This window comes from Macrotis lagotis, chromosome 1 (genome assembly GCF_037893015.1).
Source record: "Macrotis lagotis isolate mMagLag1 chromosome 1, bilby.v1.9.chrom.fasta, whole genome shotgun sequence".
Classification (NCBI taxonomy): domain Eukaryota; kingdom Metazoa; phylum Chordata; class Mammalia; order Peramelemorphia; family Peramelidae; genus Macrotis; species Macrotis lagotis.
In genome coordinates, this window is record NC_133658.1 from 798,868,521 (window position 1) to 798,880,838 (window position 12,318).

Here is a 12,318-nt window from a genome sequence, read left to right on the forward strand (position 1 = left end):
TAGAAGGAAATACAGAATTAGTAATCTGAACTGTAAATGTGAATGGGACAAACATTCCCATAAAACAGAGCTGGATAGAATGGATTAAAACCAGAATCCTATAATATGTTGTTTACAAGAAAAAACACATTTGTGGGATGGCTAGGTGGTACAGTGAGTGGATAGAGCACTGGCCCTGGAGTCAGGAGGACCCTAGCTTAAATCCAGTTTCAGATACTTCCTAACTGTGTGGTCCTGGATAAATCACTTGACTTCTATTTGTCTGTTTCCTCAACTACAAAATGGGGTTAACAGCAGTACCTACCTCCCAGGATGGTTGTGAGGATTCAATGAGATCGTATTTGTCAAACTTTTTACAAATCCTGCCGGAAGCCTCCAGGTCAGCATTTATTCATTCATTCCATCAGAAAGGATCTCAGAGGATCCTATATTTTCAGAGTGAGACTAGTTCCAACCCTCATTTTTGAAAATGGATTGGTTTGCCACTTCCATTCAAATCCTCCTCTTACCCCCATTCCTCATTCTTTCTTGCATTCACTATTCTTCACCTGTTATTGTACAATCCATTCAACCAACGTTTATTGTACACCTACTGTATACAAGACAATGCTAGCTAGATGGTGACATCCTAGCAGGGCAGAGTATCCTTTGGGCTTTTTTAAAGCAGACCCATGATTTCATTAGTATAGTAAATAGGGAGTGCATGATGAGAGGCTTCCTCTACAAATGCAAGTCACTATAGTCTGTACAACTGAGAGCTTAGGTTATTTGCCCAGGCTCACACAGTCAATATATGTCATAGGAAGGATTTAAGCCTCTTTTAATTATTCTATTGTTCTTGGGTCTGCCTCAGTTTCCTGGTTTTTAAAATCAGAGAATTGATCCATCTTGAGCAAGGGACCCAAGAGTTTTCTGGGTTTGGAGTGGGGCCTGGGGTGAAGGTTATCCAGAGGTGAGCATTCACTGTCCTGTCCCTTGTCCAACCCCCAAAAGCTTGATCCTATCATTACAATTGAGAAGAGTGTGGTAGGTATGCATGTGTTGTTAGAGCTCAGATCCTATCACCTCTTGATATCTGATCCTCCCTCACCTCCCTCTAGTCCCAACTACTTCAAGAAGGTTCCTGGTGAGGGGATGCCGTTGGCCTCAGAACCCACCAAGAAAGGGGATCTCTTCATCATCTTTGACATCCAATTTCCCACTCATCTCTCACGAAGCAAGAAGGAGCTGTTGAAGCAGGCATTGCTAACGTGACATTCATTACCATACGCTTCTCTGAAGGCTAGCCTGATTACACAGAGGGAGAAAAGGGACCTAGGGGATCCCATGGTAGAATATGGGGAGGGACTGACACTTTACATGGAGGTGGAAATGGGAGTGAGCAGGCATTCTGAGACCTTGGGGATGGTCACCTGTAGGGTTATGGAGAACAGTGGTGGAGCATGTTTTCAAGTAATAAAGACTTCTACTTGGAAATGAAGCATTCCCTTTTTTGTTACAGAGCTAGTTTTATCCAGTCATCACAGGGTCTTGGATCCATTGGGACACAAGATATCAGGATTAAAAGCCTTTTTAAAAAAAATTTTGAGTGAGAAGGGAAGGGCAATTAATTATATAATACCTTCTATCTAGCCTGAATTTTGTACTTTTCAAAGCTCCTTTCTATCCATTTTTTCTGACTCTCACCAACAGTTGGGGAGGGATCATTTTTTGTTTTCCAGTCATGTCTGATTGTTCATGACCCATTTTACGGTTTTCTTGGAAGACAATGGAGTGGTTTACCATGTCCTTCTCCAGCTCATTTTACAAATAAGGCAACTGAGGCAAACAGGGTTAAGTGACTTGTCCAGGGACACACAGCTACTAAGTACAAGGCCAAATTTGGACTCAGTCTTCCGGAATCTAGGCCTGGTACTGTAACCATTGTGCCACCTAGCTGGCTTTAAAGTTTACAAAGCACTTTCATATAATGGCCTTACAAGAGATTATATGTGTGTGTACACACACACACACACACACACAGTGTGTAAGAAATGGTGACCTTTTTCTAGGGCAGGGTGGGAAAAAGTTCAGAAATTAAAAGTCTAACAAGACAGCCTGCAACTTGAACAAAGACCCTCCTGTTTAACATCTCCCTCATGAGAAGGAGGTATGCAATGCAGGTCCCAAAGTCTTGTAAAGACTTGGCCACTTTGCATAGTAGAGCATAAGCAGGAGCTTTTTTTAAGATTAAAAAGAAGTTGGTTTGTTTTGTTGGTAGAGGTTCCTTTAGTAAGAGGAAGATAAGAGCAAAGAAGGTATCTAGAGGTGTTTGATTTTCAAAGTTCGACCTTGGGCAATAGGGAAATAATACTTAATGACACCCTTTTAGTGATCAGTACTAGAAAAAAATTTATTTTAAAAATATTATCAATCGTCAAATATGACCTCAGGTCAAAGTTTGTCAAACCCAGAGAAACACACAAAGAAATTGTTTGCCCATGTTAGCATATTACAAGCTACTATGGAAAAAAAACTTACTCCCAAGATTTACTTACTACAGTTCTAAAACTGCTTTCCTTCTCAGAGCCCAACCACTGTAGCAGGCAGGATGTTAGGGACTGCTGTGCTTTCCTGCATGAGCCCCCATCCTCTGGGGATCCTGAGAAGGATAGTGGATGGGTCCTGGAGCTGCCATGAAAGGAGGTGGTGGTCCCATTGGGTGGAACACGTGTGGTCCAAAACCTGGTGGGGGAGGAGGTACAATTCCAGGAGGAGGGGGCAGGGCAATATTAACCACTGCTGGAGGGCCACTGGGAGGGAGATTAAAATAATTGGCAGAGGCTTCTTCTTCAGCTGCTGGAGGAGGAGGAAGAGGTCCAGGAAGTCCTGGGACAGGCTCCAGTTTAATTCCAGAGTCTGTGGTTCCTTCTTTTCCTCTGACTGCCTGAGATATTCCCCATTTCACATTAAGTCTGTGCCCATTTATAATCAGTTTGTTGAAGGACTTCTTAGTAGCCATCTCTGCAGCTTGCCTGGTAGCAAACTGGATGAAAGCACACTGCTGTCTCTGGACTACTGTTATTGTTCGGATCTCACCAAATTGGTAAAAGTGATTTCTGAGATCCACCTCACTGATTGTATCTCCAAGGCCACCAACATATAAAGTGGTAATGGTCATATCATCTGGAGGGTCCAGATGAGGCATTGTTGAAGCCCGTTTTAGAAGTTTATCTGCCACTGGATCATTAATGCCATAGTAGCGATCTTTGATATTCTGATCAGCAAGAGGATCATCAGGATCTGTAGGCTTCTCGTGTCTATATGGACACTCCTCCCCTCTTTTACATTCCCCTTTCACCCAGAAGGAGCAGATATGAGGCCGATTCCGACTGTAGTAAGGGGTGGTCCGAGCCAATTTGAGCAGCATGTCACTTGTAGCTGTAGCCTTCCCAAGAACACCAACTGGCCGAGTTCCATCAGAATTAGAAATCTCTCGCTCAAGATTCTGGGTGTAGTATTCTTTGTTCACATCAGACTTAGGCATGTCATCCTTAAACGACAGTCCTGAATCACGGACTTGAATAGGTAAACCATATTCTAGGTCCAAAATGCAGGTCTGACATACGTTTTTTAGCTTGCTGCAGGTTTGGCACACTTCAGTCTTCTTAAAACGCATGCGAACACCAGGGCACCAGCGAAACACTGTGAATGGCCTGGCACAAATCTTGCATTCTTTTCCATACTTTTCTTTGGTCATCCGGATGTAGGGATTTTCTCCAAGGCACGTCTGACACAGAATGGGGAAGTCTGTGTCCTCCCAGTTCTGCCTGTTGTAGGTGTTGGAACCCAGAGACGTTGCCATCTTGTAAGTTGCAGCAGCAGCGGGGGCGGCACCTGCAGAGGGGCAAGTCATTCTTAACCCCACGCCTTTAAATTAAAAAAGTTTAAGGGAACAGGGACCCTACTTCAGGGTAAATTACCTCAGGATATTACAGCCCTTAACAAGTCCCACTGAGTGTATGCAGGGGCTGTTTGAACCATAGGGAATGGAGGTGCCCAAGGCAGGGAGACTAGTGACCATGGATGCAAGCACAAGGGTGAAACTGCAGCAGTCTGAAGTCTCCCTACCCTCCCCTAGGCCTGTCCTGGACAATTTATTTTCTTAAACCTCTTAGAGAGGGTGATACTCGCCCCAACTCCTCCAAAGCCCTTCTGCTTGAGTCTATCTGCAGCGGAGGAGACGGAGGAACCTTGCCTGCCCTGCCCCGCCGGAGGGGCCCTCCTTGCCCTGCACCGCAGGAGGGGCCTTGGCTGCCCTGCCCGGCCGGAGGGGCCCTCCTTGCCCTGCCCGGCCGGAGGGGCCTTGGCTGCCCTGCCCGGCCGCAGGGGCCCTCCTTGCCCTGCCCTGACCGGCCGCAGGGGCCTTACTTACCCTGCCCTGCCCGGCCGGAGGGGCCCTCCTTGCCCTGCCCTGACCGGCCGCAGGGGCCCTCCTTGCCCTGCCCTGCCCGGCCGGAGGGGCCCTCCTTGCCCTGCCCTGCCCGGCCGGAGGGGCCTTACTTACCCTGCCTTGGGGGGTCTCACGATGCCGGCACCTTGCTCAAGCTTCTCTAAAGGTGTCCCGTTCTTCAAAGGTGCTCACGGCGGCCATGGCGCACTCCCCTTGATGTTCCATAGACAGCCGTCGGGACCCCGGACACCCCAGGCTCATGCTACGCGCCTGCGGCACAGGAGACAGGACAAGCCCCGCCAGGTTGGGGACACTTCCCGGAGAGCCAGGAATTCCCACGTGCGTCCGAGGGTGAAAGTGGGCAGTGGCTGCGGCCCGCGCCCAACCCCCAAACGGCAGCGGGGGCAGGCTTCCGGGGACTCCCCGGGGCTTCTCGGGGGGCCCTGGGGCCTGCTCCAACGGGGGGCCCAGCAGGCCCCCGGAGTCCACGGACCATCACACGCCCCGTTCGGGCAGAGGGCTTCGGCCCCTTGCTCGGGCCGGGCCCCTTGCTCGGGCCGGGCCCTCACGGGGAGCCTCCGTGGGGCCGGGCCGGGGCCCCCGCGCTGCTCGGACACGCTCGCGTGGGAGCTCCGGGGCGCCCCTCCCCCTCCTCCCCGGCAGCCGCGTCCTTACCGGGCCGTGGAGGAAAACGCGAGAGGCGGCGGCGTCCAGGGGCGGGAGCAGCGCCGGCGTCCGGGGGGTCCGGGGGGTCCGCGAGGCGAGCGAGGCCGGAGGAGCAGAAGCGCGCACTGAGCGCGGAGGGGCCGGGCAGCGGCTTTATAGCGCCGGGGGCGGGGCCAAGCGGCGGGGGCGGGGTCTCCGCGGCCTCGCTCTGGTTCTCACCCACGCCGGCTGCCCCGCCCCCCGATTTCTCTTCTCTGTGCGGCGGCTCCCCTCCCCCCACGCACGCTTTCCATTTCCGCAGGGCGCCCGCTCCGCCTCTTGGGATCCGCCCAAGTTTGCCCCCCATAACACGTGACTGCTCTAGCTCCTCAGCTGCACGTGGAGCCGGTGCGCCCCGGCTCGTGAGTGATTGGTCGGAATCTCGGCACCCCGGGCGGGGGGAGGGACGAGGGACGAGGGAAGAGCCAATGAGAGCGAGGCTTTATTTCCGGGCTGCCGAGCGCGGCAGGAGCGGCAGGTGCTTCCTTCCCCGCGGCAGCGAGGGCCCGGGGGGACCCACGGGGGCTAAAAGAAAAGAGGGTCTTGGTGCAGTTTTCTTATGATTTTTAAGGTAAAGATGGAATGGAATGATCAAACGAGTGAGCTCTAGAAAGACATGGGAAGAATTGGGGTTGGCTACAAGTGTTAGCCTTTGCAAAATGGTTTCTTCCTCAGAGACTGAGACAAAAAGGGAAAAAGCAGCTAAATGAAGAGATGGAGCTCAGGATGGATAATCTACATTTCATTTTTTTTTACAAACCAGTAGTTTTAAATTCAGCAAGTCATAGGATTATAAATTTAGAACTGGTGTGGCCTTAGAGATAACAGTCTTAACTCCCTTATTAACAGATGTTGAATTGTAGCAGCTGTTTATTAAGTATTTATTGATTGTCCAAAGTAATAAATTCAAACCCAGTCTGACTTGACATCTTGCATGCTTAACACTGTCACATAACTGCTTCACACACAGTATTCATTTAGTTTTTCTATATATTAGGCTGATTCCTTTTGAGGAATCATTTATCTCACTCAGAATGTAATTAATACAATATTTTATCTAGAGAACTTTATAAAGTATCCTTACATTTGGACCTTGTTCAACATCTCCATGATGGTGGTAAGCACCTGTGATGAAATCAGGGAATCATGATTTAAAAGATTTTGTGATAATTCCCTTTAAAAATTGGAGAACCAGGGGGCAGTTAGGTGGTGCAGTGTATAGAGAACCAGGCCTGGAGTCAGGAGGACCAGAGTTCAAATTTGACCTAGCTGTGTGAACCTTGGGTAAGTCACTTTTAACTCCATTGCCTTAAAATTTAAAAAACAAAAAACTGAGGAACCCTTTTGCATGGATCCAAGTTTTATATTAAGTAGTACCAAGAAAGATTTTATTTCCCATTTTTCCTCTTTGTTCTCCAATCAAATAAGTCTCAAATGAGTCTACTTAGAATTCTTCAGAACTCTTACATTCTGTCTCTTATCACCATGAACATGGACAGGCCTTTCCCATGCCTGGAGTGCATGTCTTAATTCTTCATCCCCTTCTTTTCAGAATCTCTTATCTTCAAGCCTTAGCTTGGATACCATATCTTATACAAAATCTTCCTTTATCACAGACAATGTTCTTTCTCTCCCCAAATTTCCTAGTAAAACACCTCTTTCTGTATATGTCTTATCTCCAAGTGGAATACATATTCCTTGAGGGCAGGAAATATCCCACCATATAGAACTAAAACTTAAATGTAGTGTAGTCATTCCAGAAGGGGGTTGACCTGGAAGCTGTTTGTGTTATATAAAGATTTGTTGAAGGAATTGTTTAGCTTAGAAACAAGAAGGGATTATTAATTATCTTCAAATAATAGTTTTTACCTGAAAAGGGTATTTTATTTGTTATATTTGACCTGCGAAGTAATAACTAAGAGCATTATTCCTATTGGAAACTGCAGAGAAGCAGATTTAGGCTTGATATTTATGAAATAAACTTCACAATTAGAACTGTTCAAAAGTGGAGTATAAAAGAAATAATGGGTTCTCCTTCATTGGAAGACTACAAACAAAACTAGAATGACCACATGGCAAGCATACTGTAGAGAGGATTTTTGTTTTTAATGTATGGAATGAACTAGATGATCTTTGAAATTCCTTTTTGTGAAGTGTGGTAGGTATTATTATGTACCTGGAAGGACCCTGTTGAATTTAGAAAGCATGATTTCATGGTTCTCCAGGAAGCTTAGTTTTATTCTAGCATTGTAGGGATGAAGAAGGCAGTGGGAGGGATCTATATTGGGAATTAGCAATGATAGAAAAAACAATGCCTTATCAGAAATGACTATAGGGTCGAAAATGAAGATAAAAAATGAAAGCCAAAATAGGAATGATGGAATAGGTTGCCATTAAGACAAAGTATTAAGTGCTTAGTATATGCTAGGAATTGTGTTAAGCATAATTAGAAAGGCCAAAGGCAAGGTCTCTGAATAGTTTGGGTCCAATTGTCAGATATGGATCAATATGTCTAGAAATGTCTCTGGATGTCGTGACTTATGAAATCTAAGATCTTTTAACATTTTTTAAAGGCAAACTAGGCCATCTTTTGTCCCAATTCTTAACTAGTCCATATTGTCTAAAGCAATGCACATTCAGTGATTAAAGTAGTAAAGGAATGAGACAGAAAATGACTTCTTTCACCTAGTTAAAAAATTCTGGGGGCAGCTAGGTGGAGCAGTGGATAGAGCACCAGCCCTGGAGTCAAGAGTCCCTGATTTCAAATCTGACCTCAGACACTTAAAGTAACTAGCTCTGTGGCCTTGGGCAAGTCACTTAACCCCATTGCCTTGCAGAAATATGGTTGAGGGAATATATCAGAGGTACTTGTTCAAAACAGAAATTATTGGTATTGCCATTCCCTCTGATCCAATCAGGGGCCAAACAATGGAACCTACTGTTGATCAGTCTGTGAGAACCGGAGTGATTTGGTTTTAAGGGAATGTCATTAAGAGGGTGATAACTTGATTTACTCATGAACTGAATAAGCTGCTCAAAATTGTCTACCTCACCCTCTCCTCCAATCATCCAGAATTCATCCAGGGGCAATAACAAAGGTCAAAAAGACTGGTGATGACTCAGGATGCAGTAGATGACATAGACCTTTCTAGTCTTTCCCAGTTCTTGGTTGAAGAGAAAAAATAAAAATAAATTATTAGAAATAAATTTTTAAAGAGAAAGAAAAAAAATGCCTTCAACCCCAGTTTTTTTTAACTTGTTTTCATAGAGGACCAAAGACAACATGATGGGAGATGTCTTAATTTGAGAGTGAATTAGATTGAGGCAAAGCTGTACAAAATTGTCACTCCTCGATCAGGACAATCTATAATCATATGAGGAATTGCTCCAAGTCATTACTTATTAGAGAGATGTAAATTAAAGCTTCTCTGAGGTACCACCTCACACTTCTCAGACTGGCTAGTATGACCAGAAAGAATAATGATCATTGTTGGAAGGGTTGTGGAAAATCCTGGACACATTACATTGTTGGTGGAGCTGTGAACTCATCCAACCTTTCTGGAGAGGAATTTGGTTATGTTCCCAAAGGGCAACAAAAATGTGCATACCCTTTGATCCAGCAATACCACTACTGGGTCTATACCCTGAAGAGATGATGGAAAGAGGGTAAAAGCATCACTTGTACAAAAATATTCATAGCAGCCCTGTTTGTGGTGGCAAAGAGTTGGAAATCCAGTAAATGTCCTTCAATTGGGGAATGGCTTAGCAAACTGTGGTATATGTATGTCATGGAACACTATTGTTCTATTAGAAACCAGGAGGGATGGGAATTCAGGGAAGCCTGGAGGGATTTGCATGAACTGATGCTGAGGGATGAGCAAAACCAGAAAAACACTGTACACCCTAACAGCAACATGGGGGTGATGATCAACCTTGATGGACTTGCTCATTCCATCAGTGCAACAATCAGGGACAATTTGGGGCTGTCTGCAATGGAGAATACCATCTGTATCCAGAGAAAGAACTGTGGAGTTTGAACAAAGGCCAAGGATTATTACCTTTAGGGGGAAAAAAACTGATATCTTGTTGTCTGATCTTGCTATCTCTTATGCTTTGTTTCTTCCTTAAAAATGATTTCTCTTTCAGCACATTCAATTTGGATCAATGTATACCATGGAAACAATGTAAAGATTGGCAAATTGCCTTCTGTGGGGGGGAGGAAAATAAGATTATGTTAAAAAGTGTAAAATTGAAAATAACTAAAATAAGTAAAATTGTCCAGAGTAATTTTTATTTTTATATTTTTTAAATTTTTATTTTTACTACTATTATTTTCTTTGTCAGAAAGCTGGGACAATGTACTTTTTGTCCTGGGAAATTTTCAAATATGATTCTAAAAATATATCTCTGAAAAAACACTTTTAAAAAGCCCATTAGGTTTCTAAAGAGTTACTTGACTAGAAAAACACTCTGGCTCTCTTGGAATAATCAATAATAATAGTCCCCCAATTCAAGAGGGTAAATAGTAATTGTTTTCTATTCTGACCAGAAATGCTTGAAGGCTTTTCCTCCCAGATAGGTTTTGTTTTTTTTTAATGGCTAACTAGGTCATTTTTTGTCCCATTTCTTACGTAGTCCATACACACTGTGAACAAGTTTTGCCTCAGATAGAGACCTGGGAAAGACCTTAGTAAACTAAAACGAAAAGTCAGCCACTGAATCCTGGACCAGCAACAATTATTTTGACTTTTGTCTTGTCACTAATAGTGATGTTTGGAATTGGGGAAAGTATGAATTGTTTTGAACATTTTGAGTTTGAGGTGTTTGTTGAATATTGTTTGTGATGCGGTTGGAGTCAAAAGAGAGGTTATGGTAGGATGGATTTGATAATCATTAAATTAGTTATGCTAATTAAGTCATCAAGTAAAATAGCATTGAGGGAAAAAAGAAAAGTGCCCAGAACTGTGGGACACCATAGTTAGAAGGTGTGATCAGGATGAGAATACAGCAAAGGAAACTTAAGAGTAGTCTAATTGATAGGAGAAGAACCAGGGAGAGGGCGATTTCCCAAAAACTTAAAAAGAGTATCAAGGAGAAGAGAGTGATCCAGAAAGGTCAAGAATGATGAGGATTGAAAAGAAGCCATTGGATTTGGCTGTTTAAAGATCCTGAGTAACCAATTTAAAGATAGCAGCTTTGGTTAAGAGAAGAAGAGAGAGCAAGTGGGAGCATCTCTTATTTATGTCCTTCCTCATGAAGTTAGGCATAAATGGTAGAGAAATGATGGTGATGTTGGGAAATTGAGAGGTGCCTCCAGAAAATATCAGGGTTCTGGGAAGTGAAAAACTCTCAATGATGCAGAGAAACCTGGGCATGGAAGTGGTGAGATCAGTAGGAGACAAACTTTGTAAATCTTTTGTTTGTGTTGTAAAGGGAATCTTTCTTCTTCCTTCCACACCTGAGGGCCTGACCTTGAACCTGATTTGGATTGCACTGTTTTCTGGTGGGGCTGCCAGGGAGCACAGGCTCTGGAAGACCACGGAAAGGAGACACTTCCCCAAAAGGCAAACTCTCCAATGAGGGACTTGGGTCACTCCCAGGTCACAACCTCCTCCCATGGACTCTAGGAGAGAATTTAAGGAGAAGAATTTAATTAAATTGTCCTCTTTTACCTTCTAGCTTCCTGCTGAACCCTGGCCAGCTGGCCTGGTCAATTCAATCAGCAATCCACTTGGTCTTCTCTTTAAACTCTTTTTAACTTTTCTATTACTTTTTTTTTTTCCACGGTATGAAGAGAAGGCTTTATTCATTTCTTGAGAAATGGACTACGATCAGTTAAGAGAGATTGAAGGGAAAGTAAAAGGTTCAAGAATCACATTTATCCTAGCTCCCCCCACCCACCCACTCTCGTTAAATGAGGAATGTGGTCTTACAATCTAATCACGAGAACTACCTTAGGGAAAGGAGCATAAAATTCAAACCGGATTAATTATCTCTTTAGTCCCAGGAATTGAATGATTCTCCAGACATCAACAGATAAGGTGGGGTCAGTTGACTCTTCAGCAATATCCCAGAAATTTGTTTTGTCAGGGGAGGAGGGGCACATAGCTAACCTGATTCAATCTGTAATATTTTACTGAAGAAATCTCAACTTTATCCCACACAATCCCTCCTCTTTTATTTTGTTGAGATTACTTCACATTTCTGAGTTGGCCCTTGAGTCTAACAAATCCCTGATCACTTCCTTACTTCCCAGGGATCTTTTAGATAAGCCCTATAATCACCAAGATAATAGGTACATTTCCCAAGTTGCTGTACTTCCTTCCACTTTAAGTTTTATACCAAAGTCTTTGGAAATGTCTTCCTGGCTCCAAAATTGATCAAACTAAATCCTTGATTTTGTGTCATTGTATTAACCCCAAGAATAGCTAATATACCTAGTGATGTTCCTTAAATTATTTTTCTTGCAAATGGCCATTTCCGTACTTTCCTTGCAAGTCCGTACTAACTCACAGGTTCCCTTAATAAATGCCCCAGTTTGCATATCTTTACAAAAGATCCAGGTACCATCATTAATCTCACATGAGTCTGAGGCTACCTATCTCTAAATTGTACAATCCAGAATGTATGCACACTGCTTCTGGACATTATTCAGACATATTCTACTCCCCAGATAAATATCCTGGCCAGTCAAATTATAAACAATAGTCACCCTCAGTCATATGCCACTGGTGTTTCTCTCCTCTGGATCAGAACCCTGTGCTACAGTGTACCTCTGATCAGGGACTGAGAATCTAGGTGAGACCCAGGGGCACTGCCACCCACTAATCTCTCTCAATGGAGAACATTTTCACCATGCCTCCCCTCTTCCTTTCCATAAGGAGAAGGGCATAAGTAAGGGTGTCATCCTTACACAATCAAGAAGTTACAGATAAACAATGTACACATAGGTGAGAGATGGTAGAGATGGAACTGGTTCAGTGTCTCTCCTCTCATCTCTTCTCTTCTCCCTTGGAGGCATCTAATGTCCTTCAGCATCCTCTGAATCTGTTCCAAAAAGTCCTCTCCTGCTCTAGTGACTACTTGTCTTCTGATAAAGAAACTGCTTAACATCTTAATTCAGTTCAAAACGCATGTCTTCCATCACAAAACAATGAGATTCTGGAGCTTATTACAATTTA

General features: G+C 44.2%; 1 protein-coding gene across 1 annotated transcript; it reads right to left on the minus strand.

Moving 5' to 3' along the window:
- Nucleotides 1–2,355: 2,355 nt before the first annotated feature.
- Nucleotides 2,356–5,345, minus strand: LOC141488556 (pre-mRNA-splicing factor RBM22-like). The gene is made up of 3 exons (XM_074188689.1): nt 5,108–5,345; nt 4,547–4,702; nt 2,356–3,876 (listed from the first exon to the last, which is right to left on the minus strand). Exon 3 carries the CDS (start codon nt 3,842–3,844, stop codon nt 2,594–2,596), a length of 1,251 nt encoding a protein of 416 aa, XP_074044790.1. The 5' UTR covers nt 3,845–3,876; nt 4,547–4,702; nt 5,108–5,345; the 3' UTR covers nt 2,356–2,593.
- Between the last annotated feature and the right edge of the window lie 6,973 nt (nt 5,346–12,318).